The sequence below is a fragment of the Callorhinus ursinus genome, unplaced genomic scaffold, assembly GCF_003265705.2.
Source record: "Callorhinus ursinus isolate GAN/ISIS: 27379988/994484 unplaced genomic scaffold, GSC_fseal_2.0 scaffold34, whole genome shotgun sequence".
In the NCBI taxonomy this organism is placed as follows: domain Eukaryota; kingdom Metazoa; phylum Chordata; class Mammalia; order Carnivora; family Otariidae; genus Callorhinus; species Callorhinus ursinus.
The window spans coordinates 14,107,191-14,134,486 of NW_027397096.1; the positions used below are offsets into that span (position 1 = coordinate 14,107,191).

General features: G+C 51.1%; 2 protein-coding genes across 4 annotated transcripts; one reads left to right on the plus strand and one right to left on the minus strand.

The window, feature by feature from the left end:
- Positions 1-4,098: 4,098 nt before the first annotated feature.
- MKS1 (MKS transition zone complex subunit 1) lies at positions 4,099-15,992 on the plus strand. Of its 3 annotated transcripts, XM_073879560.1 has the most exons (19): positions 4,099-4,191; positions 4,590-4,699; positions 5,902-5,972; positions 6,594-6,749; positions 8,023-8,120; positions 8,296-8,424; positions 8,691-8,795; positions 9,455-9,563; positions 10,207-10,263; positions 11,553-11,595; positions 11,856-11,921; positions 13,310-13,380; positions 13,707-13,776; positions 13,877-13,984; positions 14,638-14,771; positions 15,298-15,380; positions 15,467-15,564; positions 15,658-15,719; positions 15,852-15,986. In XM_073879560.1, exons 1-19 carry the CDS (start codon positions 4,112-4,114, stop codon positions 15,852-15,854), a joined length of 1,653 nt encoding a protein of 550 aa, XP_073735661.1. In that variant the 5' UTR covers positions 4,099-4,111; the 3' UTR covers positions 15,855-15,986. The 3 variants fall into 3 exon arrangements, with proteins under 3 accessions (XP_073735661.1, XP_025707186.1, XP_025707187.1); XM_025851401.2 differs by having other exon boundaries at positions 15,658-15,992; XM_025851402.2 differs by lacking the exon at positions 15,298-15,380 and having other exon boundaries at positions 15,658-15,992.
- Positions 15,993-16,589: 597 nt separating this feature from the next.
- Positions 16,590-26,330, minus strand: EPX (eosinophil peroxidase). Its single transcript, XM_025851400.2, has 13 exons — positions 26,147-26,330; positions 25,944-26,037; positions 25,540-25,715; positions 25,265-25,382; positions 25,012-25,141; positions 24,002-24,208; positions 22,511-22,829; positions 21,681-21,841; positions 21,055-21,310; positions 20,464-20,634; positions 18,026-18,263; positions 17,274-17,486; positions 16,590-17,000 (listed from the first exon to the last, which is right to left on the minus strand). The coding sequence occupies exons 1-12, from the start codon at positions 26,271-26,273 to the stop codon at positions 17,285-17,287; spliced, it is 2,199 nt and encodes a 732-aa protein (XP_025707185.2). The 5' UTR covers positions 26,274-26,330; the 3' UTR covers positions 16,590-17,000; positions 17,274-17,284.
- Positions 26,331-27,296: the final 966 nt, after the last annotated feature.

Consider the following 27,296-nt stretch of genomic DNA (forward strand, 5'->3'; position numbering starts at 1 on the left):
CCTGCTTGTGTTCCTGCTCTCACTGTGTCTCTCTCTGTCAAATAAATAAATATTTATTTATTGGGGATGCCTGGGTGGCTCAGTGCGAGAGAGAGAGAGAGAGAGAGAGAGAGAGAGAGAGAGAGAGAGAGAGAGAGAGAACAAGCAGGGGGAGCGGCAGGCAAAGGGAGAGGGAGAAGCAGGCTCCCCACAGAGCAGGGGGAGCCCAATATGGGATTCGATTCCAGGACCCTGGGATCATAACCTGAACTGAAGGGAGTCACTTAACCAACTGAGCCACCCAGGCGCCCTATAGAAGCATTTTATACTATAAATTTCCTTTTAAGCATACCCAACATTTTGATACATTGTATTTTCCTTTTCATTCAGTTCAAGATATTTCCTAATTTCCATTATGACTTCTTTTTGAAAAATTATTTAGATGTTAAATACCAAATACTTGGACTTTTCCAGATCCATTTCTGTTTTTGTTTTTTGTTTTTTTTTTCTTTTTTAAAGATTTTATTTATTTATTTGACAGAGAGAGCGAGAGAGGGAACACAAGCAGGGGGAGTGGGAGAGGGAGAAGCAGGCTTCCCACTGAGCAGGGAGCCCAAAGTGGGACTCAATCCCAGGACCCTGGGATCATGACCTGAGCCAAAGGCAGACGCTTAACGACTGAGCCACCCAGGCGCCCCTTGTTTTTTGTTTTTTTAAAAAGATTATTTACTTATTTGTCAGAGAGAGAGAGAGAGCACAAGCAGGGGAAGCAGCAGGCAGAGGGAGAAGCAGCCTCCTCGCTGAGCAAGATGTCCAATGTGGGACTCGATCCCAGGACCCTGGGATCATAACCTGAGCTGAAGGCAGATGTTTAACCAACTGAGCCACCCAGGCATCCCCAATCCTTCAAGTTTTAAACTATCTTTATATTTAAAGTGGGTTCCTTGTAGGCAACATATATTGGATTTTTTAATCTCATCGGACAATCTCTGATTTATAATTGGAATGTTTATACCTCATGGCCCCTTCCTCCATCCTCAAAGTTGGGGAGAGAGAGAGTAAAGCAGAAGTCAATCCTATTATTCCTCATAAAACTATTTCATTCAGGAGGATTTCTTCCTGGAACCACAGTGAGTTCAAGGGATATTTATTAGGCACAAAGCAAGGACACCGTGGGACCCAGAAAAGTTTTTGAAGAACTATAGTGATGTTCCTTTTCTTATGCTTTCCTGAAGTCTTATAGTGAGGACAGCCCAAGTGAGCTATAAAGTACCAACTGGGGAAGGGAAAGGAAGTGTGATGAGCTATTCTGATGTGGTTCCGCATTGTACTGCTTTAGGTATGAAAAAATTAGGGAAGGGGTTCGGGTGGGAGTAGATCTAAGGAAGCAGCACAATTCAAAAGAGAGCTCACAGAGTTGAGTCAGAACATCTTAAATATAAGTCCAGGCTCTATGCTTCCTAGTCATGTGAAAAATTTAATTAATGTATTGATTTATAAATATGTGAAATGGAGGTGATAATACTAACCCTTCATGATGGCTTGTACAAGTGCTTTCTAAGCAAAACGGTTTCTCCAAATGATGGTGTTATTTTAGGGAGAACACTGATGTCAACTCTGAACCACCGTGGTTGGGGATGAGGGTGGTAGGTTTGCTGGTGATGGTTCAAGGGATTTTGGCCTTTATACTGTGTAATCCAAACTTGACTCTTTTTTTATTTTTATTTTTTATTGTTATGTTAATCACCATACATTATATCATTAGTTTTTGATGTAGCGTTCCATGATTCATTGTTTGTGCATAACACCCAGTGCTCCACGCAGAACGTGCCCTCTTTAATACCCATCACCAGGCTAACCCATCCCCCCACTCCCCTCCCCTCCAGAACCCTCAGTTTGTTTTTCAGAGTCCATTGTCAATCATGGTTCGTCTCCCCCTCTGACTTACTCCCCTTCATTCTTCCCCTCCTGCTATCTTCTTCTTTTCCTTTTTTCTTAACATATGTTGCATTATTTGCTTCAGAGGTACAGATCTGTGATTCAACAGTCTTGCACAATTCACAGCGCTCACCATAGCACATACCCTCCCCAATGTCTATCACCCAGCCACCCCATCCCTCCCACCCCCACCACTCCAGCAACCCTCAGTTTGTTTCCTGAGATTAAGAATTCCTCCTATCAGTGAGGTCATATGATACATGTCTTTCTCTGATTGACCAAACTTCTGACTCTTAACAAGATGTTAGTATGTAAGTGGGGTGGGGAGCACATCATCCTTGATATTATGGTACGAACTCCATCCAGAATCAGATAAAAGCCATGAACTTGTTCCAGAAAATGCACCCCACAAAATTCTAGGTAAAGAGTTCATAGACCCCTTGAACCTCACTCATGGACCCCCGTTGTAAGAATCCTGATATACAGATACCAGTAAACAAAGAGAAAAGATAAAAATCTAGTTTATCAGTATAAAAATAATTCAATTATGGTTCCTTAAATAATTTGTATTTCCATGCCATGTGATACAGTACCTATTTTGCTTATAATTATGTCAGATTGACATTGCTATAAGTTTGATTTAGCTATAAACTAAACTCTTGATGCATGCTCCACCTTTGTCATTTGTTGTTCATGTGGCATAGTGTCGTCTATTTACAACTTTAAAAGGAAAAATTAGAGGGTGGCTGGATGATGGACACTGGGGAGGGTATGTGTTGTGGTGAGTGCTGTGTATTGTGTAAGAGTGATGAATCACAGACCTGTACCCCTGAAACAAATAATACGTTATATGTTAATAAAAAAATAAAAATTTCAACCAAAAAAAAAGAAAAGGAAAAATTAGACCATTTCTTAAGAGCTAGTATTCTGAAGCCTCCATAGTTCTCTCTGTTGAAATAATTATTTCTCATGTTGGAGACTGTGTGCTCTTATGGAATAAAGAGCTCAGTGGTAGGTGAGAGGCTGCAAGGCAGAGCGGAAGGTGTTTAGGCTTCAAAAGAAGGACCTGGGCTGGAATCCCAGCTCCTTCACCCCTTAGGAGAGTTCAACCTTAGTAAACCCTTTAAGCCCTGGCCTTCCTTGACTTCATCCATTAAATGGGAATAACAATGCCTACTTAAGAGGTTTCTTAGAGGATTAGGGACAATGTAAACAGAGTGCCCAGGCTGTATTAGATCCCAAGTAAATGGCGCTATTATTACGGTGAGTCCTTGGTGTTACACAACAGCAGCCATGCTGCCCAGGACTCCCAATGCCATATAATCAAACTGGCATGAGATTACTGAGTGCAGGGGACAACTGCTTACTGTCTTGAGGGAGTGACAAATGTCAAAGGCTGTTAACTGTTGACATACCTCAAGGTGCCAGGGAGCGAGACTCCAGGTTATGATGGGGCTTGCTTTGATAGTCCAAAGAAGCATGACTTCTGAATAGCACTTTGTTGACTTTTCAGGAGGCCAGTAGAGTATCTTAAGGTGGCTTAAAAATCCGGAACTAACACATACAGGGGGAAAAACGAGCTCAATAATAACAAATTTTCCTTCCTTACTGTTAGCTTCCTTGTTTCTTCTTTCTCCGGCTCAGTGAATACCAACACAAGGACTAATAACTCCTGACACTTTTTTGTTTTCTTCCAAGAATATATTTTCATGTCTGAGTAAGTGCCAACGCCTTCCCTGACTCCTTTGGGAAGAATGGGTGCATTCTGTGAGTCACATCCACCGATTTTCAGGGCAAGGTTTCCGAGCATTCAGTGGAAGGCAGTGTGGCGTGGTGAGAAAAGGCGAATCCAGGACTCAGGTCACCTGGGTCCTGGTCCCCATCGATCTACATGAAAGAGGCCGATGGCGCTGCCTTGGTTTCCTCATTTGTAAAGTGCTCCAAGTCCGGTCTTGGGTGTGAGCGAGCTTTGTCGCCCACGTTGTAAGCGGTGACCCCGCAGTACCCCAACCTGACCGCGCTTAGGCGCTCTGCCATGGGCGGAGCCACTTCATGCGCGCTGCGGCGGCGCAGTGCCGGGAACCGTAGGTTGCGCGCGCAGCACCTCGGCCGCCTCCCGAACCCCGCGTCCCTGTTGCCAGGGTAACTGGGGGCGGTGCGCTTTCCGGCGCTGTCGCGGCAAGTCGCAGCTGTCATGGCGGAGACGGTCTGGAGCACTGACACCGGGGAGGCCGTGTATCGCTCCCGGGACCCCGTGCGCAACTTGCGCCTCCGGTAGTCGCATCGTCCCAGAGTCCTGTGCTTTTATGCTCTCAGATAATTCGAGCCTGAACCTCACTTCTTGTTTGCTGAGTTCCCACTTGCGCTTTCAACCCTGATCTCTGCCTCCTGGTCTCCCCGCGTCTCCCTCACTTACCCTCAACCCTCTCCACTCACGGCTTCCAGACCTACCCACGCCCTTTTCAAGTCTCTGCCCGTCTCGAATTACTCAGAGCTCTGTACCCAATACACTTACCCGCACTCTTCCCCTTAAGACCCCCGGCCGCGCTCCTGTGCACCCAACACACCTTGGTAGCCCCACCCTCTTTCTTTTGTTTCCCCCATGTTTGCTCTGTGTTCATCTTCAGATTGTGTCTTGTAATGAGTATTCCGGGCTTTTCTTTTCCTGACAGGGTCCACCTGCAAAGAATCACATCCAGCAACTTCCTCCGTTACCAGCCTGCTGCCCAGCCTGGGAAGGACCTCATAGACTTGGCCACTTTTAGGCCTCACCCAACTGCCAGTGGGTGTATGGTGGTGATGCGGCCTCTTAGGGACCTGGGGGAGGGCCTGGGGCGGTAGTTGCCTTTTAAGACAGAGTAGACCCAGATTTGTAGTCTGAGAAAAGGCATAGAGAGGTTGGGTTCCTTGCCCAGGGTCACATGGCTGGTATATGTTGAAGCAAGGATTTGATCCCAAGCAATTTTAACTACTCATTTATGTTGTGTTAAGAAAATTGAGTAAGACATGATTCTTGCCGTCAAGAGCTGATCCAGACTGTGGTCAAATGTTGTAAAATAACAAAAGACTATACTTTTGATATGTTAAAAATCTGCCTGGCAAACTAAATACCAATTGTGGCATTTTTTCCTAAGAGAAAATATGCTCCAAACTCCTAATATATGTGTATACCAAACATATATGTATGTACTATACATACATATATACATAGTGTGTGTATACTATATACATGTGTATAGTATATGTTACTTTAAATATGTATGTATGTTTATGCACACTACTTAGTTTTAAAATTGGGGTCTGCTTGAAAAAGGTACATATTAACATCAACTGTGCTTTCGCAGTTTCCTTGTCTCAGAAGCCAGAAGAATGAGAAAGAAAGGACAGTGTGTTTGTGTTAAATCACTGGTCTCTCTGCATTTGTTGTATCTGTTCAGATATATTCCCTGGCGAGAGTGTGGGCTGGTGGGTTATGAAGCACGTGTCTCAAAAAGGCATACTCAGCCAAGAGTGTATTTGATTTGGTTCTTTAATAATTTATTTGCCTTTCCTCGTCTCTTCTGGTACTTGGTCTTCTAAGGTTACAGTGCTTGTGGTTCTAGACATACGGCTTCATGAACAGTAAAGACAAGAATGCCAGGGTTTTTTTCTAGCAAATGTGGACAGTTGGGATTGAGGAAGAGCTATTTAGCCTACATCCTGAATTTGACTCCTGACACTGAATTAGATTAATTCCTTGGAGCCATGACTTCCTTTTCTTCAAATTAGAGTAGTAATTAAGACTTCTTGGGTCCTAATCTTGGCTTCTACATATATCCACAGCCTCTCTAACCTTTGTTTAGAGTGAGTGCTTAATAAATCCCCAAACTCCAGCTGGTTTTGTGGGAAATATTAGAGCAGGGACTTGGGTTATTACCAATACCACAGAGCAAGAAGTGGTGCCGATTTGACTCAAACGTTTGACTCACTCTGTGGTCTTTGGAGGTGGACACCGCTCAGAGGAAGAGGAAGAGGAAGAGGTCGTGATTGGGTGGCAGGAGAAGCTCTTTAGCCAGGTGAGCCCATGCCACTTCTCCATCCAGTTTACCTCCACTGGCTCCACCTCCTCCTGGCTGGTAGCAGGGAAGGATTCCTGATACGTATCGCCTAACTGATTTCCAGAAAGTTATAGCAGTTTATACTTTCCCCTGTTGTTTTTTTTTTTTAATTTTATCCATTTATTTGAGAGAGAGCATGAGCTGGGGGGGAGGGGCAGAGGAAGAAGGAGAAGCAGACTGTCCACAGAGCAGGGAGCCCAACACAGGGCTCGATCCTAGGCCCCTGAGATGACCTGAGCCAAAGACCAACTGAGCAGGCGCCCCACCCCTCTGTTGTGTTTAAAGGGCAATATAGCATAGTGACTGACACTACCCAGTTTTATGATCCTGGGTAAAATACTTTTCACCTCTGGGTGAAATCTGCCATCTATAACAGCAGAGTTGGGTTAGACTCTCACTCTGGTTCCCTTTAGCTCTAACATTCTTTGAATCCCCTGCCCTCAGTTAGTTCAGATAAGTGGAAGTTGGCTATGGAAACATGCCAAATTGCATCAGCTCTATAGAACTGATTTGATGAAACAGTTACAAGAAAAAAGTTTGACATATTCTCAGTAGATCTCTGTGTCCTTGTGACCTCAGTTTGAAGTAGATCTGTACCGAAATGAAGCAGCCTGTCAGAGCCCTTTGGATCATCAGTACCGTCAAGAGATCCTGAAGCTGGAGGATTCGGGCGGCAGGAAGAACCGACGAATTTTTACCTACACGGACTCTGACAGATACACCAATGTGGAGGAGGTATTTTTTTTTTTCCTGGAGCCCCCCATAGCTTCCTTCTTTCCCTCCCCTAGCTTTCTGGCCTCTGGGTTCTGTGTGTTAAATCAGAAGCCTGTTCAGACAGACAGCCTGTCTAGGAACTGCCTTGTGCTGCTGGCGGCCCAGCTGGAGTGGAGCGGGCACGGCCTTCAGGTGGCGTGGCTGGTGCTGCTTTTCTACCTGCTGGAGGGCCTGAGGGAGTGGGCTGTGTCTCTCATGGCAGGCCGACTAGAGACAGGGACAAGACTTCCTCCATGCATCAGGAGATGAGACAGCTGGGTGGAGTCTCGAACCATCTAGATAAAACTCATCAGAGGATGCAGCCACAACTCTGAGTCTATGGGTTTGAGGGGGGATTCAGTACAGCTGTGGGGAGTGGCTTAGTGCTCAGTTCGCCTGTGCTCACATACCCTTAATATTTGCCTCAGTCCCTATATGACTTGTTCTTTCTTAGGGAGATTTTAAACTCCTTGAGAGTAGAGCCTGTATTTTCTGATTTTTGTCTATGACCTTTGTAGCTCTGCAAGGAGCAGGTATTAAATGAGTGTTTTTGAAAGATTGATGCTTATGCTAGGAAAGCGCTGGGTTGGTAGCATATAAAATTTGGGCTTTCTGTTTTAGAAAAGTCAATGAAATTAGTTAGTGCTGAAGTACCTATGGGAGGACTTTTCACAGGATACTTTGTATCCCATTTGGCATCTTCCAAGTACCTGGTAACATCAGCATCTACCAGGCACACTCACCCAACTTTTTGTTGGTATGTACTCAGAGATTGCAGACTCATTTTATTTTTTTAAAAAGATTTATTTATTTATTTGAGAGAGCACGCGTTGTGGGGAAGGGGCAGAGGGAGAGAAAAAAATCTCCAGCAGACTCGGCGCTGAGCGTGGAGCTCGACAAGGGGCTCAATCCCAGGACCCCGAGATCATGACCTGAGGCAAAACCAAGAGTCAGACACTCAACCGACTGTGCCACCCAGGTGCCTCTGCAGACTCATTGTAATGTTAGCATAAATAAACTCATTTCTGAAGGATGATATGCTGCCAAAATCTTGGAACAAACCAAGGCATGGTAGGAATCTTCTTTGGCTTCTTTGTGCTACTGCTTCCCTCCCCTGACATGTATAGCTGTGAGGTAGCTGTGGCCTGTTAGATTCAGGTCCCAGATGAGGTTTCAGAAGCAAGACTTGCCTTCAGTACCTGATCCCATGGGGCCCTGACCAGATGGGTCACACAGGGCTGCTCTCTTTTCCTAGCACTGTCAGAAAATGACCACCGCAGCCCGGGAGGTGCCATCATTCTTGGTCGAACGAATGGCCAATGTCAGGCGGCGACGGCAGGACAGGCGAGGGATGTGAGTGCAAAGGAGTAGGGGGTTGGGGGGTCCTTCATTGTCCTTCCAGGCCAGTGTCTGGGTATGTCTGCCACCTCGAGCTTCCCGTTCTGCAGGAGGCCTCCCCCGGGTGTGCTCCCCCAGGTGCCTTCTTCGGGCTTTTCAGGGGGTGCCACCTTCCTGTGGTGTCTTCCAGGGAAGGTGGCATCCTCAAGTCACGAATTGTCACCTGGGAACCCTCAGAAGAGTTTGTCAGGAACAACCATGTCATCAACACCCCTCTTCAGACAATGTACATCATGGCAGACCTGGGGCCCTCTGGGAAGTGAGTGAGGCCCTCACTGCCCAGCTCAGATCCTCCTCTTCTCTCGTCACCCATCACCTACCCTGTTGTAGTCCCCCCTGGGGAATGCGCGAGGGAGGGACTATTTCTTCTTTTTCTTCTCAGTCGGACTCAGAAAAAGGTATTTGACTATGACAGTTCTCACTGTAGCCTCTGTCCTCTCTCCTGACGTGGGCTGACTACCTCTTCCTCTCTCTGGTTAGTGGGACCAGTGGTCCTGAACCTGGGTGTTGATTCCCGGTGTCTAGGCTTGGCTATAAGAAGTCTGAACATGTCCTCTGTACTCTGAAAGTGGACAGCAATGGTGTGATCACAGTAAAACCTGACTTCACCGGCCTCAAAGGACCCTACAGGTGAGAGGAAGAAAGGGGGAGTGGGGACTGGTATTCCTTCCCTTGGCTTCACTTCTTGCCCCGAGTTGAGGAGATTCTGAGAAAGTCCTTCATCTGCCTTGGTTTCTAAATTCCCAGCCAATGGTTCATATTCTGTTTTATAACAGACCCTTAGGATTCTGGGGACTCTGTTCTCGGAAAGTGGGCAGCTATACCGATTTGAAAGGGCTAACTTCAGTGGTGTAGTTAAGTGAAAATAATTCTCTGTGCTGCTGCCTGTAGGGACCAGCCAGAACAGGGTGGGATGAGCTCAAGCAGATCTCTTCCTCTGGCCTGACTGTTCCTACCTCCGTGTCTTACAGTAAGAGAACTATAATTAGAAATGACCTAAGCCCACCTGTCTGTTTTTCAGGCGAGAGAACTGGGTGTCAGGAATGTTGTGCTTTAGGGTTTCCCCATGACTTTGAGGCAAAAATGGGCCCCAAACCTATGTTCCATGTCCACTCCAACGCCCTTTCTGCTTTTCCACTTTGTTTCCCTCGCCTGCTCATCATTCTGGCCACTTAAATGCTCGTTTGCTTCGAGCGAGGTGTACGGCCAGTGGTGGTTTATCCCTGGACTAGGTCTGGAGAGACGCATCTCTTATCAGAGTTGGTCTTTTTGTGGCTTTGACCTTACAGAATGGAGACCGAGGGGGAGAAGCAGGAGCTGTGGAAGTATACGGTGGACAACGTGTCCTCCCTCGCGCAGCCCGAGGAGGAGGAGCGGGAACAGCGCGTGTTCAAGGATGTGAGAGCGACTTCCTTCCAAGCGCAGGGATGAGCCTGGGTGCCTGGGAGCTGAGACCGTGTCCGAGGTTGATGTCCGCAGTTGCGGGGTCTTTCTTACTGGCCCTCTCCTGATACAGGACGCATTGCTGACATATCAGACCGAAGCTTTTGATCATACTCTAACATAATAATAATAACGATGACCATTTATTTGAGCGTTTACCGTGCTCTGCAAGGCCCGTCACGTACTTTATTTCATCACTTTGAGGTGCATACTTTTGTTATTGCCATTTTATAAATGAGGAGACTGAGATTGAAAAGCTAAGAATCTGCCCAAGGTCATGGGGCTAAGAAGTCTGCCCAAGGTCATGGGGCTAAGAAGTCTGCCCAAGGTCATGGGGCTAAGAAGTCTGCCCAAGGTCATGGGGCTAAGAGTCTGCCCAAGGTCATGGGGCTTGCAAGTGCAAGAGACGGGCCTGGGTCCCAGACCAGCAGACTCCAGAGCCTCTGTGCTTTACTCTAAAATGTCGGTGGCTTGGATGCTTCGGCCTCTAGCTCTCTGCCGCATTTCCTGTTACAGCATCTTTTCTCCGTCCCGTTCAGAACTGACCCTGGTCTGGCTGGGGTTGCATCTTGAGTTTGCATATGGTTTGTTTCCTCAGCTTTATGGCCGGCACAAGGAGTACCTCAGCAGCCTCGTGGGCACAGACTTTGAGATGGTGAGTGGCTTGGCTTCCTGCAGCACCACGAGCCAGCTTTAGGCAGAGCATTCAGACCGTGACTGAGTAATAGCACCTCTCTTAAAGGACATATTCTTTATGTCAGAAGGAAATCAGAGACTAGCATATAGAGCATAGTTCTTATTATGTGTTTTAAAATATAGCAGGGGTGCCTGGGTGGCTGAGTCGGTTAAGCCTCCAGCTCTTGATTTTAGCTCAGGTTGTGATCTCAGGGTCATGAGATTGAGCTTGGTGTTGGGCTCCATGCTCAGCAAGGAGTCTGCTTGAGATCTTTTCCCTCTATGCCTCCCTCCCACACCCCCTCACCCGTGCGTGCTCTCTCAAAAAAAAATAATAAAATTAAATATAGCATATTGACAGAGAGCTGTTAATGAAAAAGAAAATGTCAGTGAAAAAGTTCTAAAAGGGCCACACACGTGCTGTGGGTGGCTTTCTCTGGGGTGGGGGTGGGGTTGGGAAGGTAGGTGGGTGTTGGATGGTGAGAGGGGTATGTCAGAGATGTTTACTTTTTATTCCCTAAACTTAGTGGTTTTCAATTTTCATCAGTGGTACTGCATTCACATATTATATATAATTGATTAAAAAAAATATAAAGATGAGCAAGGTCTTCCTCACTCTTCATGCGGAGATTTTTCCTAAGTGCCCCATAGAGAGAGGAGGGGCATCATTTGTTTGTTAAATAGTTAGCACTTAGACAAAACAAAATAATTTCAGTTATTCTGTGGTTCTGCTCTTTGTCCTCCCTTATTCCAGCAGTTCCATCCCTCAGTCAGGAGACAAGCATAGGATTACTCAGCGGTTTCCCTCTCTCTCCCTAAAAAAAATTCATTATTTTTGTATTGCATCAGCAGCAGACGTGCAGTGTTAAAAGGGTAGATAAGAAAACACAAGTAATTAAAAAGGAAACTCCCTAGTTCCTTGACCTCAGGCACCTAAAGGGAACGGGCCTCCGGCGTCCCACTGTTGGTAAAGGGCAGCTGTGCTTGCTTCCCTTGGCTATTCTCGTAAACTCTCCGTGCTTCGTTGCCCACCTCACCCTTTAAGTTTTATACTTTCTTTGCTGTTACAAACTTGAGAAATGAAGGAGACAGGTCGGTGGAGAGGGGTCTGGGCGGGGGCCGGGGGTGCGGAGGACGTGCAGTGACGGTGCGCGCAGATCTGGCCGCCAGCGCCGGGTCTTCCGGGGATTGGGGGACGCGCTGGAGGATGAGTGCTGACTCTCCCAGACCTCCTGACTCCTGATCCTGTCGCTCTTCTCTCTTCCTTAGACTTCCCCAGGTGCCCTCCGGCTCTTTGTAAATGGAGAGGTAGGTAAGTGCCTTGCCAGACAGAGATCCCTTGATGCTTGGGCAGGTGCCCCGACAGAGCTGCGAGGTAAACCTGCTGCACCCTGGTGGAGGCTCTGATTTGTCTGCCCTCCTTGGGAAACACAGTCATGAGGCTTTGCTGGAAGCGCAGGGAGTTCTTCGCGCTCAAGGGACTTGCTCCCCGAGGACGTAGGCCTTTCAGGACGGGGTTGCGTGCTAAGGGGGGGCAGGAGAATAAGCTGAAATTGTTTCTTGTTTTCTTAGTTTCAGCGCAAGGCTATGAGTATGACAATCTCTATGTCCACTTCTTTGTGGAATTGCCAACCACAAGTAAGTAGTATTCCTGTCTCCTTTATACCCATTCTGACAGTTTTCTAGAGGCATTCAGTCAGGCTTCCCCACTTTTTTCAAAGATATTGGGACTGTCCTTTTCAAGGTCATAGATCACTTTCAAGTTGTCAAATCCTGTGGTGACACCTCTGCATTCGCCCTACATGACCTCTCAGAAGCACGTGGCACAGCTCACGTTTCCTCACTGGAACTCTCCTCTTGGCTTCTGGCTCCACACTCCTCTCTTCATTCTCATTAGTGACTCATCATTCCCCTTGGCTGTTGGCTTATTTGTTGGTCTCAAAGCTTTAGAGTGTCCAGGGCTGGGCCTGGGCCTCCTATTACTCCCTCTCTGTAGTCTTTCTAGGTGGTCCCATCCATCCTATGGCTTGAATACTACGTATATGTCTCAGACCTCTAGATTTCTCTCTAGCCTTGGCCTTTCCCCTGAACTCTAGGCTCATATCCAATTGTCGTTCCTGCCTAACATGACCCAAAGGACTCTTGATCCTCCGTCCTGTGTCAAACCCGCCCTCATGGTCTTCCCTAAGGGACATGGCAATGTCATTTACTTAGTTGCTGCTGCCAAAAACCAAGGAGACACCCTTGATTCCCCTATGGCCAGTCATTCCATCAGCAGTTCCTGTCGGCTCTGTCTTCCAAAGATGTCCCGAAGGCTCCTCTCTTGAGCGCCCTAGACCAAGCCACCTCCATCTCCTGCCCAGGTCCATGAATTAACTTTCTAACTTACCCCTTGGCTTCTGTTACAGTTCCTTTGCCACAGACACCACAGCCAAATGGAACCTTTGGAAATGCAAATTAGTTGTATCTCTCTTGAGCTTTAAATGCCAACAGCTTCCCCTCCCACTTACAGTAAAATCCCAGCTCCAAAGCCCCCTGCCTCTCTCTCTATCCCTTCCAGCATACCAGTCGTACTTTCTGTTTTCGAACATGCCAAGTTCATTTCCACCTTAGGGCCTTTTGGGGATCATTTCCTTTGTCTGAAACCCGTTCTGTCATATCTTTGCACGACTGAGTTCAGGTCTCAGCCTAAGTGTGCCCTCTGAGAAGTCCTCCCTCACCACCCGATCTAAAAGAGCCTGCTTTATTTTTAGTATAGCATCTGTCACTACCTGACAGCCTCTTGTTGGCTTGCTGTCCGTCTCCCCCACCACCTGGCATGTTAGCTCCTTGAGAGGTAGGGATCTCTTCTGTTTGCTCACCAACATATCCCCAGTGACCGGTCGTAGCACATAGGAGACACTCAGTATATGCTAAGTGAGTGATGGAGTGTGTGAGTGAATGAATGGATGAAGGAACTTTGTCTTTTTCTCAACCACTTGCCTTCCTTCCAGGTCAACTTACTATATATGGTCTTTGGCTTTCAGATTGGTCAAGCCCAGCATTCCAGCAGCTCTCAGGAATAACACAGACCTGTGCCACCAAATCCCTGGGAATGGTAGGGAAAATAGGAGGCCTGTCTGGAGGGGGGCGGGACTCTGAAGATGATCGGGCCGCCAGCCTGGGGAGCACTCAGAGTTGGGTCTGGCCCTTCTCTCTGGACTCTGCAGGGCTGCCTGGTCCAGGGCTTCCCTCTCTGTCTTTCTGAGGATGGTAGCAGCTTGTATGTGGATGCCCCACCCCCTCTTAGTCTCTTATTTCCACTGTGGGGGGATAGGTTTTCTTTTTCCCTTGTGAAGGTGTCAGCCGCAGGGAGGACAGATTCTCAGTGAGGCCTTGCCTACCCCATGACCCTAAGTATGAAATAACACTTCTCTTTTTTAGGATAAGGTGGCTTACTTCTCCTACCCATTCACATTTGAGGCCTCCTTCCTCCATGAAGATGAATCTGCTGGTGAGTAGCTCAGCAGGTCCTGGGCCCAGGCTCTCCTCTGGTGGTACCCTCTCTTGGGGAAGGCCTCCTGTGACCTGGCTGCTTCTCTCACTTCTCCCAGATGCTCTCCCGGAGTGGCCTGTGCTCTACTGTGAGGTCCTCTCGCTGGACTTCTGGCGGAGGTATCGTGTGGAGGGCTACGGCGTTGTGGTGCTGCCCGCCACCCCAGGTGACATCTCGTCCCTGCCCTCCACGTGGCCCACATGCCCTAGCTCCTAGGAATGAGACTAACCCTTCTAAAACATTCAGGATCAATAGGAATTAGAAGCATTTAACTTGCCAGGTCCCTTGCTCCATGAGAGATAGTTGAGTGAGGTTGCAGCTGACTCGGACGCTGAGCAGCCTGGGCGTCTACTCCTACTCCGAGCTCCCCTGTTTTGACTTGCGGCCTTGAGGGAAGAGCTCAGGCAGGGTGGGCTCTTGGCATCGTGTATTGACTGGATCAGCATTCGTTTTGAAATAAGATCTGCCATCTCCTGTTGGGTGCTGGGCATTGTGCTAAGTGCTTCTCATTTAATTCCACCAGCCACTCCGTGATGTAGGCGTTACCATTGCCATTTTAGTAGTGAGGGGAATGGGGCTCAGAGGGGTTAAGAAACTTGTCCTGGGTACGCAGGTCATAACTGGCAGAGCTGAGATGTGAATTTCTAGCTGACTGATTTCCAAACAGGTGTCCCAGACCTCCAGGATCCCCTCACCAGAGGTCAGGTCGTCCCCCAACAAGGTGTTTCAGTGGTGGCTAGGCCTGTGTCATAGTGGGGAGTCAATGAGAAACCACATGCCCTTTCTGGCTGAGGCCCCACTCTCCTCTTTTTGTCACAGGCTCACACACCCTGACAGTCCCCACGTGGAGGCCCATGGAGCTTGGCACGGGGGCTGAGCTGAGGAGGTTTTTCATTGGCGGCTCTCTGGAACTGGAGGACCTCTCCTATGTGTGGATACCAGGAACCTTCAAGGTGCCTTTTGTCTCTGGGCAGGCTTCATGCTGGGAACTTAGGTTCCTGTCTCTTCTGGAGAAGGTGGGATCAGGGTTAAGCCCCCTTAGTTGCTTCATTATTACTTAGTCCCTTCCTTTTTGTGGCTTCAGCTGGAGGTCACGGGCACATCTCGGGCCAGGTACAAACATCTACGCTGCTGTCCTAGGAGATCTCGGGAAATGAGTATACTTAGAGATTGCCCTGGCCCCGTCAGAGTTACCGGCCCCTCCTTCCAGCCCATCACCGAGGCTTTAGTCATCAAAGGCAGGGAGGATTGGCAGGCCACTTGTCCGACTGCTTATTCTCAAATGGGTTGGGGCATCCCCTGATTTACAGTTGGGAGCCCCACGTTAGCCTTGAGGTGATGGAGTCTGGGTGCTGGAATGAGACTTCCCCCAGCAGATCTGTTCTCCGAGAATGGGAGTCAGAATGGGGGTGAGGTCCGCATGGTGCCTGGGGTCTAGAGCCCACAGAAGCCTGACGCTGTCTTAACTGCATGCCCCAGGGGGAGCGTCTAAGCCGCTTTGGGTTCCGCACTGAGACCACAGGCTGCGTCACCTTCCGCTTGCACTGTCTGCAGCAGTCCAGGTGAGTGACCCCGGCCCTCTGCCTTGGGGAGCCTTTCCCCTGAGGGCTGAACAGCACCTGTGGCCATGTGCTGGGCTTCTGTGCAGGGCCTTCGTGGAGTCAAGTTCCCTCCGGAAAAGGATGCAGAGCGTGCTGGACCGTCTGGAAGGGTTCAGCCAGCAGAGTTCCGTTCGCAGTGTGCTGGGTAGGCTTCCCTCCCCCGGCCACCCCTTATCCGCATGAGCCCCACTCCCCCCCACGCCACAGCAGCTGACCACTGCATTTGCTCCCCTTGCAGAGGCCTTCCGTCGAGCCCGGCGCCGCATGCAGGAGGCCCGAGAAAGCCTTCCTCAGGACCTGGTGAGCCCCTCGGGGACCATGGTTTCCTAGCTCACGGCGGCCCGGGCCCCCCACCCCCACAACCCCGGGCAAGAGGACAAGATGGATGATATGTGAGGCTGGTGCTGTCCGCCTCTTCATCTTTCTCCCCAGTGACCCCACTGGCCTGCTGAGAACCAGAAGAGCTGAGAAAGTCCTGGGCCAGACCCTCTGCCTAGCCTTCGGCAGGGCCAACCCCCTGCTGGGTAGCAGTACTGCTGGAGACCCTACGGCCCCCCTCTGCGTGTTTCAGTTACTGCGAGTGGCTGCCATGACAGGGCAGGCTTGTTGGGTTAGCCCAGTGTGGGGTGACCCCACCGTTAGTTCTGTCCGCAACACGGCCTCTTCTCTGGCTTGTCTCACTGTCTTGAGGGCAGAGAGCTGCAGGTGCCCCCTGCTTCACAGCCTTCGCTACAAATGGAGGCTTAAGAAAGGAGGAGGAGAGAGATCTTGAATGCCTGGCCTGGGAGCCTCAGCCGCCTCTTTCCAGGGTAGCCTCGTCCTGCCGCTTGGGGCTTGTCGTGTTTGAGATATGAGTAAATGAAGGCTGAAGGCAGTGCCTAGTCCTTTCTGCTAGCCGGGTAGTATCTTTTATTGTATTTTTTGTACATAAAGACTTTTTGTACTGACTGACGTGTCGGCTGTTTTTCTGCTCAGGTTGCTGGCATGGCCAGGGTATTCTCCCAAACCTTCCCCTTTTCTGCTCTTTCCAACTCCAGAGTGTCTGGAGTCAGCCTGCAAGAGAGGCTTAGGGGTTAGTGCCAGTGGGGTCCTGGCAGTGCTCCTCTTAAATGTTTGGAGCAAAGCACGGGACTGAGGTTATGCCCTCCCCCGCCTAACGCAGAAACCAGCTCTTGCCCTCAGTGGACTTTTATTGGTACAAGCAGAGCTCACTGCCTGGTCTGCAGGCTTCAGCAGAGGATGGTGGGGCGGCTGGGGCCAGGTGTGGCATGGGCTGCAGTCATGGGTGGGGGATGGGGACAGGCTGGGAAATAGAAAAAAGAGGCCGGAGACCATGCAGATGACTCTTCTTGCCTGGGCCTCAAGACCTCCTTGCACCTGGAGCCGATGCCTGACCTAAGACCTGGGAGGCTCCCAAGGTGGGAGGGTTCACTGCTGCCAGGAACCCTGGCTGTCACTCCCAGCCGCAGAACCAGCAATGAGCCAGAGCCAGCAAAAGCATCAGCAGATGTGGTTGCTCCGGGGGAGAAGGCAGCCTTGTGGTCTTCCCCAGGTCTGAGGCCGGAGGCTTGGGATGGGCTCCTGTGGAAGCAGCACACATGGGCAAGTGAGGAACTTGCTGGGTGTCCAGGCATGGAGCTGTGTTAGGGTGCTGACAACGAAACTGAGGCTTCCTAATTGCCCCCCAAAGTCCTAGGCCTTGGATCAGCTCTCTGTCCAGAAGCTAGCATACCGGGAAGCCGGTAGGGAAGACTACCCTGCTTCTCGTGACAAGTTTGGTTGTCTCTGCTTAGAGGTCTAAAAGGACTCAGCCATCTGGTCTGGGAAGGATGTTGGAGGAGGGCCTCCCCTTACCTGTAGAGGCCTCATCTGCCTTGCCAGGCTGACAGGTTCAACCTGGGGATGCGGGTGCAGCTCACAAAGTCCTGTGGGTAAGTGTTGGCCCTGAAGATGTCCCTCGAAACGGTGGTGATGCCGGTATTGTCACACACAATTCGAGACAAGGAAATCTGGTGCAGGGCCTCGCGCTGTCTCTTGGTGAAAACACCCTGCTTTTCCCACCAGAACCTACCGAGACAAGTTGAGAGATGTGGGTGAAGGTTAGGGAGGAATGAACATAACGAGCACCTGTGGTATGCCAGGTACTTCACATTATTTCATTCAATTCTCCAGAATACCTGCAAAATAGGTATTCTTCCCCATTTATAAATGAAGAAACATGTTCAGCAGTCAAGGAAATTGCTCAGTATTAAGTGCACAGTAATTTAATTGGCCAGGGCTGGATTTGAACCTGGGTAAATGCCAAATCCAAATAAGGAGTCAGGTCTTAAACCGTAAGCTTTATTGGAAGGAAACCAGATTTAGCCCTGTCTGCCCATGTTTCCCGGGACCCACTAGCCAAACAGCTTAGGCACCATCAGGCTTGCCCGGCCCATGGTCTCTCTCACTCTGACCAAGCTCTCCACGGAAGAGCCTCCTGGTCTCAGACCCTGTGAACTTGGAAGAAACGAATCAAAAAGGGCAATTTCCCCCTTGCTGAGTCTTGACATGCTAGCGTTTTTCTGCCCTGCCTCTGGGGCTGGTCTCTTTAGGGGAGAGTCCCTTACCTGTCACCATTCCGGGCTCTCCTGAACTGGTTTTCAAAAAGACAAGCCAGAAGAGGCCCTACTCGGGCCCCTGGCAAAAGAGGCTCTGCGATGGCCCCGATCCAGATATCAATGTTGTCAGGCGTCCCATACAGATTCAGGAACTTCCTCGCCAAATCCCGGTTTTGCAGCACCTGGCTGAGCTGTGCCAGATTCCGGGGCTGGGAGAGTCCACAGAAGCGCCTCCAGGCATTGTACCCTGTAGGGAAAGGGGGCAGAGGCGGTTCAGTCTTACCTTGTTGACTTCCCCTTAGCTTCTGCTGCTCCACAGTTTCTCCCGAGAGAGCTCTGTGGTCAGGAAGTGTTGGGCAGAACAAGATCCCTGCTGACAGGAGAGGCCGAACCTTCCAAAGATCAAACCACTGCCCTTTAGTTTTCAAAGTGAGTAGACAACCATGCTTTGCGTGCATCAAACTGAGGAGTGTGTCCTAGTGTAACACCTAATACCACAAGGATATTATTATTGGACTCAGGTGCATCAATTATGTACAAATAAGATGGACCCAGAACATAAAAGACTCTGGTTTAGAGAAGGAAGGAATGAACAAATACATAGGTGAACAAACCAAGAAATGAAGAGCATGGTTAAAGTTTACTCAGAAAAGGACCACATGCTGTATGATTCCATTTACATGAAAGGTCCCGAATAGGCAACGATGTAGAGATAGAAAGATCAGTGATTGTCAAGGGCTGGGGTGGGGACAAGGAGTGACTGTTATTGTAAGGTTTCTTTCATGAGTGCTAAAAATGTTCTGACATTAGCAATGGTGATCAGTGGGCCAAAGACCTTAACAGGCCAAAAAAAAGATCAATGCACAACTCTAAATATACTAGTCATTGAATCATATACTTCATATGGGTGAATTTTATGATACACAAATTATATCCCAATAAAGCCATTTGAAAAATTTTTTTCACCTACAATTCCTCTGCTATTAGGATCCCACACCAGGACCAAGCCAGATGATGGGGCAGGGACCATCAAGATAGGAGATAGATTTGCCCTAACCTTGAAGAACCGCCTGCCCCATATTGTCCATTGAACTACACCTCACCAACACCATCTTCCAGCTGAGCAAAGGGAAACGATATAGCGCTTTACCTCACTAAGCACTGGTGTGTGATAATCTCTTAGGATCCTCACAACACCTCTGCAAGGCACTTTGTAATCTCCATTGTATCAAATGGGTATTTGCTGAGCTTGAGCAACTGTGACTTTCTTAAGGTCACTCCACCAGTAAGTGGAGTTCAAACAAGCTTCTCCAATCCCAAATTTGGTGTTGGACTTGGGAAGGGGTTGGAGGAGACTGTCAGAGCTAGTATCCGGACACTATTTCTGTGACAGCTTAGAGGGAAAGGTATCGGGGGCAAGTTGGCACAGAAGCTCACGGTGTGGCACCTGGGTGGCTGGCAATCTCAGTTATCCAGCAGGGGGCGCCCGCAGCTCTTTAGTGGTCGGGAGCCCCCAAGTGTGAGGAGGAAAGAAACAGGTTCTTGAGCACCCGCTGGGTGCCTGCCGGTGCTGTGGTAGGTGTGGTGGAGATTGCCCCCACCCCGTTATACACAGCCACAGATGAGCTGAGGCAGATGGGACTTCAGGTTGTAGACAGGAAAGTAGGGGAGAGGGAGAGGGGACAAGGTGGTGACCAAAGCCTTCCCCTAACATTATGGCTTGCACAGGGGGAATAAAGGAGAAATTCTGAACTTGATTCAAATTTTGCTACTTCCTAGTTATGTGGCCTTGAGAGAATGACAAGATGTCTCTGAGCTAATTTCCTCATCCATAAAAATGACTGTAATAGTTGCTTCTCAAGGTCATTGGCAGAACGAAATGATTAATAGCCATGAAAATTCCTGGCAAAGTGCCTAAGTTTTCTTCTTTCCTAGGATACATTTTTCTTCTTTCCTAGGATTTTTGTGTCCTCAGGAAACGGCCAAGGCCATCTTCAGTTTACTCCACCTGTTCCTACCTCTTGAGTTCTTTGCCTTTCTGCACTTAGAGCCAGGAGCCAATTCCTATGTCCCTGGAACTTGAGTCTTCCTCCTTGGAACTCACCAGGGTAGCGGGGAATGGAGCATTTCTTCTCTGCCCTTTGAAACTACTGTTTTCTCCACCTGGAAAGAGCTAATCTGCTTTGTCCACAAGCAGATCGTGTCCAGGTCCTGGTCGTGCTCTGAACCTACAGCTAGAGTCCCTACAGTGGCAGGTGAAGATAGGGCAGGATGGCAAAGGGTGGTCCCAGGGATGCTTTCCTCCATCAAGCTCGGCCTCGCATGCCTCTCAACCACAGCACACAGAGTAGAGAGTTCCAGCCAGAAAGGATGCACCAAGGGTCTTCTCTGAAACCTGCCCCCCACCCCCAGTAGCAGCAACCCCAGGCCAAGCAAAGCCCCCTCACCTGGGAGGCCATGGTCCCGGCTGCGCTGCATGTTGAGAGCCGCCAGGTCCAGCCCGATCCTTCTCACTTGCTGAAAGAGCCGGTCCCGCAGCTCATCCACTAACATGGAATCCTGGCGGTTTAGCTTGGCGGGGGTAGCCATGAGGCCTCGGATGATGGGGTCGATGCCACCTGGTGGCGGGAAATGTGAGCAGCACATATTGGATCGGCCTCTGGGGAGCCCCTGGGTCATCACATGACGCCAAGCTAGCTCAGAGCTGGACAAGCCAGTCGCTTATATTCTGTAATGTTGCCTGGGTAGACTTGAAGCGAGCTGGGGCTGGCAGGGAAAGAAGTCACCCCCACTTCTTAAAGAAGGAGCAGAAGGCAACCTCCTCCCAGGCCCACAAGCCCCCAGTCTGACATGAGTCTCCTCCCCTTTGTGAATCCTCTGATCCCTAAGGGCGTGGGAGGCCCAGGCCTGAGGGTCTTGGTGCACCTGCCTGGTACTGCCCTGGGGAGATGATTAGCAGTGGCCTGAACAGCAGCCCGGCCTCCTGGCACTAAGCCTGGCCCCACCCCCACTCCCATCTGCTTTTAAAACCTGGTCACCTTCATGCACAATTCGCCAGGTGGCAAAGAAGCTAGTGCTAAGCGGGACGCGTGAGTTGGGTGCTGAGGCCCGGTACTGGCTATCCAAGCGGAACATGAAGGGCTGGAGCATGGTGTGGCCAAAGCGGAAGGCCAGGGTGAAGACATTGGCCACACGAGGGTCCACATTGGAGCAATACCCCCGGTAGGGCCCTAGGGTTCTCCTGGCCCGGGCCTTGCCCAGAACCAGGGGCAGAAAGTCTCGGTAGGTGATGATCTACAAGAGAAGACAGGAGGAACATTACCTTAGCGGCTGCCCACCCCATTCCCTTGCCTTTGGACAAAACTTTTGCTTTCTGAAGTGCTGCTCAGACATACCAATTCTTTATTACTATCGTGCCCAATGTGGAAATATACATTTCCCGTTGGCTGATGAAGAGTGGGGTGACAAGGACAGTGTCACACAGTGAGTGAGTGACAGAGTTTGGGGTACAGGTCAGATCTCAGGTACACTCCCCATCACCCAGCCCTAGCTGATTTGAGGCATAGCCTCAAAGGATGTTTTAAGGAAAGTGGGAGCCACTCTCTCAAATGGTGTCTCATGCCAGATTGTCTTCTAGGGGATGCTGGGGCCCCGGGCTCCCTACCTGGACCATGGCGCCCACGATCTTCCGGGCCTCCTGATACAGCTTGTCTCCGGTCCACTGGGGATTCAGACGTTTCAGCTCCGCAGCTAGCCGGTTGTGTTCCCGCATAAAGAGGGTATGCATAGCCGCCAGTTTGGGAGTTTCCGATGATCGGGAGTCACCTTGAAAACCCCAAGTTCAGAGTCAGCCCTTCCCAGAGAAATGTCTCTGCTAAGGCAGACAGACCTGCTCTGGGGACTATAAAGAGCTGGTAGCGCTTTGTGACTCAGGCCAAGCCCCGGGCCCTCGCTGGACCTCCATCTCTTTCAGCTGTGCTATAAGGCTCCTCACTGACTGCCACCATCTGCCCCCGCATAACGGGTCAGGACAGGGGAGACAGTGGGGTCTTAGATCCCAAAGTTACTGAAATAGGTTCAGGCAAGGTGGGAAAGCGCAGAGCAGCTGCTGGTCTTGGGCATGATTCTATTCTACAAGTGACCAGATCCACAGCTGGTGGAAGGACCTGGATGACTCTAGGAAACCTTGACTTTGGGACTGCGAGCCACCTGTCCCATGAACTGCATCCATCAGCACATTGTCCACCAAGAGCTAGACCTTTCCCCAGCTGTGGACTTGGGATCAGGCTGCTCTCCCCAGGGAGCCCAGGGGAAAGAGAAAGAGAGAGGGTTGGGCAGAGCGCATTCCTGTAGCCAGAGCTTCTCCTGGAGGCCTGGAAGGAAAGCAAATTCCTGAAGGTGGGCCTTACACACAGTCCCTTGCTGGCTTTGAACGAAACCCTTTAGTACAAGGTTTTATTTAACCTACTCTTCAGTCTACCGCTGGGGGCTGACCTGCCAGGAAGCAGGGAATGCGCGCTGTGCGGTTGGTGAGGAGGCAGGGGTCATCACGCAGGTTGTCAAAGGGCAGCAGGGCCCGGCCGTTGTCACTGAAGCGGGTGTTGACAGCCAGCATCCCCAGGAAAGTGGTCTGGTTGCGAAGCCGCAGGGAGAGGGAGACCTCGCTGCCATACACCATGCTGGCGTCCACGAAGGAGGTGAGCGCGTTGAGCTGGTTTCGGATCTTGTTCCGGTTTTGGGGGCATGCGGGTGCCGAGCGGAAGAAGGGGATGCAGTCACGCTGGTTCCTGATGCGGGGGTCATTGGGCGGGATCTGAGGTGGAAGAGGAGCCAATGACCCGGTGGGGGGGCCCTCAAGAGCAAGCTCCCTCCTCTGGATCATTTCTCACCTTCTTCAAAACCTTGCTTGAGACTCCCCTCCTCTAGGGAGCCCTCCTCAGCTCACCCAGACTCATGCTGCTCACCAGGTCAATCTGAGCATCCTTAGCACTTTGTATCATAGAGTCACGGAAGGATCCTTATTTTACAGCTGGGGAAACTGAGGCTCAGAGACAGGAAGTGACAGCTTGTTAGCAGGAGAGGTAGGATTAAGACCTAGTTCTCCTGACATTTGGGTCTGTGCTCCTCTCATTCCATTTAATTCTACAGACATCTGCTAAGCACCCTTCTATGCCAGGTGCTTTGGAGACCAACAAAGGTCAGCAAACCCCAGCACAGGTTGCAGGAAGCTGACGTTCAGTGAAAACAGGTGCACACATAGAGAATATAACTCTAAACTGAGGCACTATTTGCTATGCTTGATCTAAAAGTCAAAAGCAAAAGGTGTACTAGGAAAATATGGGAAGATTCCTCCAGGGAGGTGCCCTTGAACTGGAGCTTGAAGAATGGGTAAGGTTGCCCCACGAATGTCGCCCTACCTGTTAGGGGTGAATGAATGTGGGAGTGTATGCACGTGTGTCTCCCCCACCCCCCACCCCATATCCCCAGAGAGGCTCTGCTCCCTGGAGTCTGTCTTTCCTTCCCTAGTGTTCCACACGCTCCTTGCCTCTCAGCCTGAAGGATAGTGCCCTGCTCACAACACCATCCCAGGAACTGGTGAGAGCTGCAGGGCCCTCGGACCTCTTCAGGAAGGAGAGAAGGGCAAGAGCTAAGAGTCTCTAAAGCCTCCCAAGAGCAGCAGCCCAGAGGCTTCTCCTGTCGGGATCAGACCCATGGGTCAAGGCTAGTCTCCACTGCTTCCTCCTCTGTGAAGCCTGCACTAAACTGCGGGCAGACTGCCCCGCCCCTGCCCCCCCCCTCCCCCGCAAACACGCACAGAACGGGGTCTGTGCAGGGCCAGCCTCCTTGCCTTCGTCTGATACTCCAGCACCACAAACAGCTCCTTGAGGAGGGCGCTTTAGTCTCACAGACCTGCCCCTCCTCCCTGCCCAACCCCCCCTCCCCCCGCAGCTCGTGGCCTGGGGCCCCGGGCACCGGTGGGGGTACCTTGATGGGGAAGCAGGGGGGCAGCTGGGCGCAAGTCTTCTCGCAGTCCACGCCCGCAGTGAAGGCCACTCTGGCTGGGGACTCAGGGGAGAAGTCCAAGTCGTGGTCAATGAACTGGCCCCACTGCATGAACATAAGGGCCCTGCCCTGGTCGGAGGTTAGCCTCTCGTTGGGGAAGCGCACAATCTGGTTGGAGACGGCTCGGACCTGGTGGGGAGAGAGGTCAGCGTGGGGCATCCCAGGCCAACTCAGCAGATTGCCCCTACTGGTGTGAACATGGTCTCTCCCTGTCTCCTCCCCTCCCCTCCCCAGCCCTACTTTGTTCCACCCCCTGTGTGCCTGTCATGCCTACAAGGATGGCCTCTGGTGTGACTCCTGAGGATTCCAGGAGTAGAGAAGGGGAGATGCCTGGTTGGCTGGATGAGACCCCACCAGCTCTTCCAAAAAGGTAAATACACGGAATCGATAGGTCAGTTTATAGACTAATGGGTACCTAAATGACAGAAGTGATTGAGAGATGCATGGACCAGTTGGTAGGTGATGGTAATAAATTTAGAGAGAATTGGATAGATAGATGGAAGAAGAATTAATGAATAGATGTTGACAGATGAGTAGGTGATTGTCATATTGACATATGAATAGAAAATTGATAAACTGATAAATGTGAAATCATTTGGATCAATAGACATAGAATAAGACATACAGATCTTTATATTTAGCTAGATACTTTGACTCTAATTCTTGGAGAAAAAACAACACTATAATGGCTTGCATTACTCGATCGCATCCTACGGAGATGTCTATACTGAGGACCTTAGAATTCATACACCAGCAATACAAGGTGGGTTTTACTGCCATTTTACAGATGAGGAAACTGAGACCCGGCTGTATGACTTGCTCAGAGGAACCTAGCTGGCCAGTGGCCGAGCCTGGCTTCCAGCTGGCTCGGGGCTGTGCTCTTACTATTTAGAGGTGGTGGGGCAGCCTCCAGACCCTCAGCCCCTACTCACGAGAGGGAGGAGGAAACCATTGCGCCTCCTGTTGGGCGTCCAGCCGTAGGGGAGGGACAGCCCGTCCTCGTACTCAGCTGGCAGCCAGCGGGCCAGGGGCTGGTTGGAGGCCCCCAGCAAGGGTCTTCTCCTGCAGCAGAGAGTTGGCTCCAGTCAGCAGGAGTTCTGAGCCTAGAGGCCACTCTGTGGGGGGTGACGGGGTGGTGGAGGGAAGGGGGGGCACCGTGGGTCGGGCGCGGCCCCCAGCACCCACTTGTTGTTACATTTCCCAGTGATGGTCCGGTACTTGTCGCTGCACTTCTCGTCCTGGTCCTGGAGAGCACAGCCACTGGCCTGGGACAGCAGCCAAAGCTGGGGCTCTGTCAGCACCTCTGGGGGTGGGACAGGGGGCAGGGTCCTGGCTCTTTCCTGAGCTGGTCTGTTCCATACCTCCCATCCCTTGACCCTCTTCCCTCCCAACAGCCCCGGCTGTGTACCCTGCCTCCCCAGGCCACAGCAGGCCCTGGGGCTCAGTGTGGAGCACAGTACCAGTGACGTTGAAGGAACTGGATCCCCGGAGCTGTAACCTCCCCTCCAGCAGCTCCAAGGCCACATGCACATAATCAGCAGCCTGGACAACTGTTCTGGTGGCTGCTAACGGTTGTTTGAAGTAGGACAGGAGGTCCATGGGGCTGGCCAGGCCACTGCGGAGGCGCTCCCTAATGCTGCAGGAAGAGAGCAAGGGCTGGAGAAAGGAAGCAGAGCCCTCCAGCAGAGCCCTCCAGCAGAGCCCCAGCCCAGTGGTGGACAGCCAGGGCCGTGTGAAAAGACAGGATGGATGGAAGGGAGGCTCTCTACCAACATGGCACTGCCCTAAGGTGGCCGGGGGCAGGGTGATGGCTGCCATGACTGTGGCTGGAACCCACCCACCTCATCGACCCTTCCAGACCCACCTCCTCTCAGTCTGATTGTAGGCAGTATCCACCAGCAACCTGGCCTCTGTTATGCAGTCCCGAAGGACCGAGGTCTCCACTGTCATGGGGGAGGCTGTTCAGAGGGAAGGGGACTCAGTGTCCAGGGGAGCCACGGGCTCCCCCCAGACCCAGACACTGCCCCCTCCATTGCCCTCCTCCTCGGCTGTCCAAAGGGATATTACCTGGGCCGGTACCCTCACATGGCGGGGCCAGGAGGAGTGTGGCTAGGATCCCAGCCAGGGCCAGGAACAGCTTCATTTCTGCAGTGAGGCCCCCGGCCGCAGTGGGGCAAGGGATCAACACCCACATCCTGCACACAGGTGGGCCCCCTGCGCCCCTCTCACCTGGAGGTCCCCAAGCTGACCTCTTACCTCCTCTTTTCTGGAAGTAGCTGGGAAGAGACTTTTATATCCTTTCCAAGGGTGAGGGAGGGGAAGTCCAGCCTCCTGAGGTGGGGCCCTGGAACTTCCCTCTCATTTTCAGGGGAGTCATGAGACTGAAGCATCCCACCCCCCCCCTTCACTACTGAGTTCATGGATGTATTTTCTCCGAGGCTCAGGGCAGTGCCTGGAACACAGGTATTGCTCAGTGAGTATTTGCTGGAAGATTGAGGAGCAAGTGTGCCTCAAAAGACTGGGCCCGGGCCTGCCACTAACTAGTTGTATGGTCTCGGGCAAGGCACTTTCCCTCTCCAGGCCTCAGTTTCCACATCCCTAAAATGGGACTTGGACCAGACGGTTGGAAAGGCTCCTCTCCTCCCCGTAACTGGGCAGAAACTGGGTCTGCCTTATTCTTGTATCTCCCCAGACACCTCAGCACAAGGCCAGGTGTTCAGTAGGTGCTCAATAAATGTTTATTGAGTGCACAAATGATGTCAGGTCAGTGATTTGGCCTCTCCCCCTTGCTCCCTTTCCTTGCCAGCTCTCTCCAAGATGCACGAGAGGACAAGGCAATGGCTGAAGCAGGGCTGAGCCATGAAAATTAAGGGGCTGCATCACGGGGCCACTGGGGACCCAGTGAGATGTCACAGGGAAAGCGCCCGCAGAGTGATGGGGAAGGTTGTCCCGGGCTCAGTGCGCCTTAGTGGCACGCTCGTGCCGAGCAGTGGGCCTGGGTCTGGATGGGCTCAGTCACTACCTCTGGGCCCTGGCTGGGCCTCCATTTCCACATCGGAAGGGTAGAAGGCCCTCAAGGGCGGCGCCTTCTCATACCCTTACCTTTGCTTCCAGGGTGTCCCCCCCTCTGGGCCTGTGGGCCTTGGCTCCGCCCCATCCTATCCCACCCACGGAGCAGGTGCCGGCTCACCCCCCCCATCCCATCCCATCCCATCCC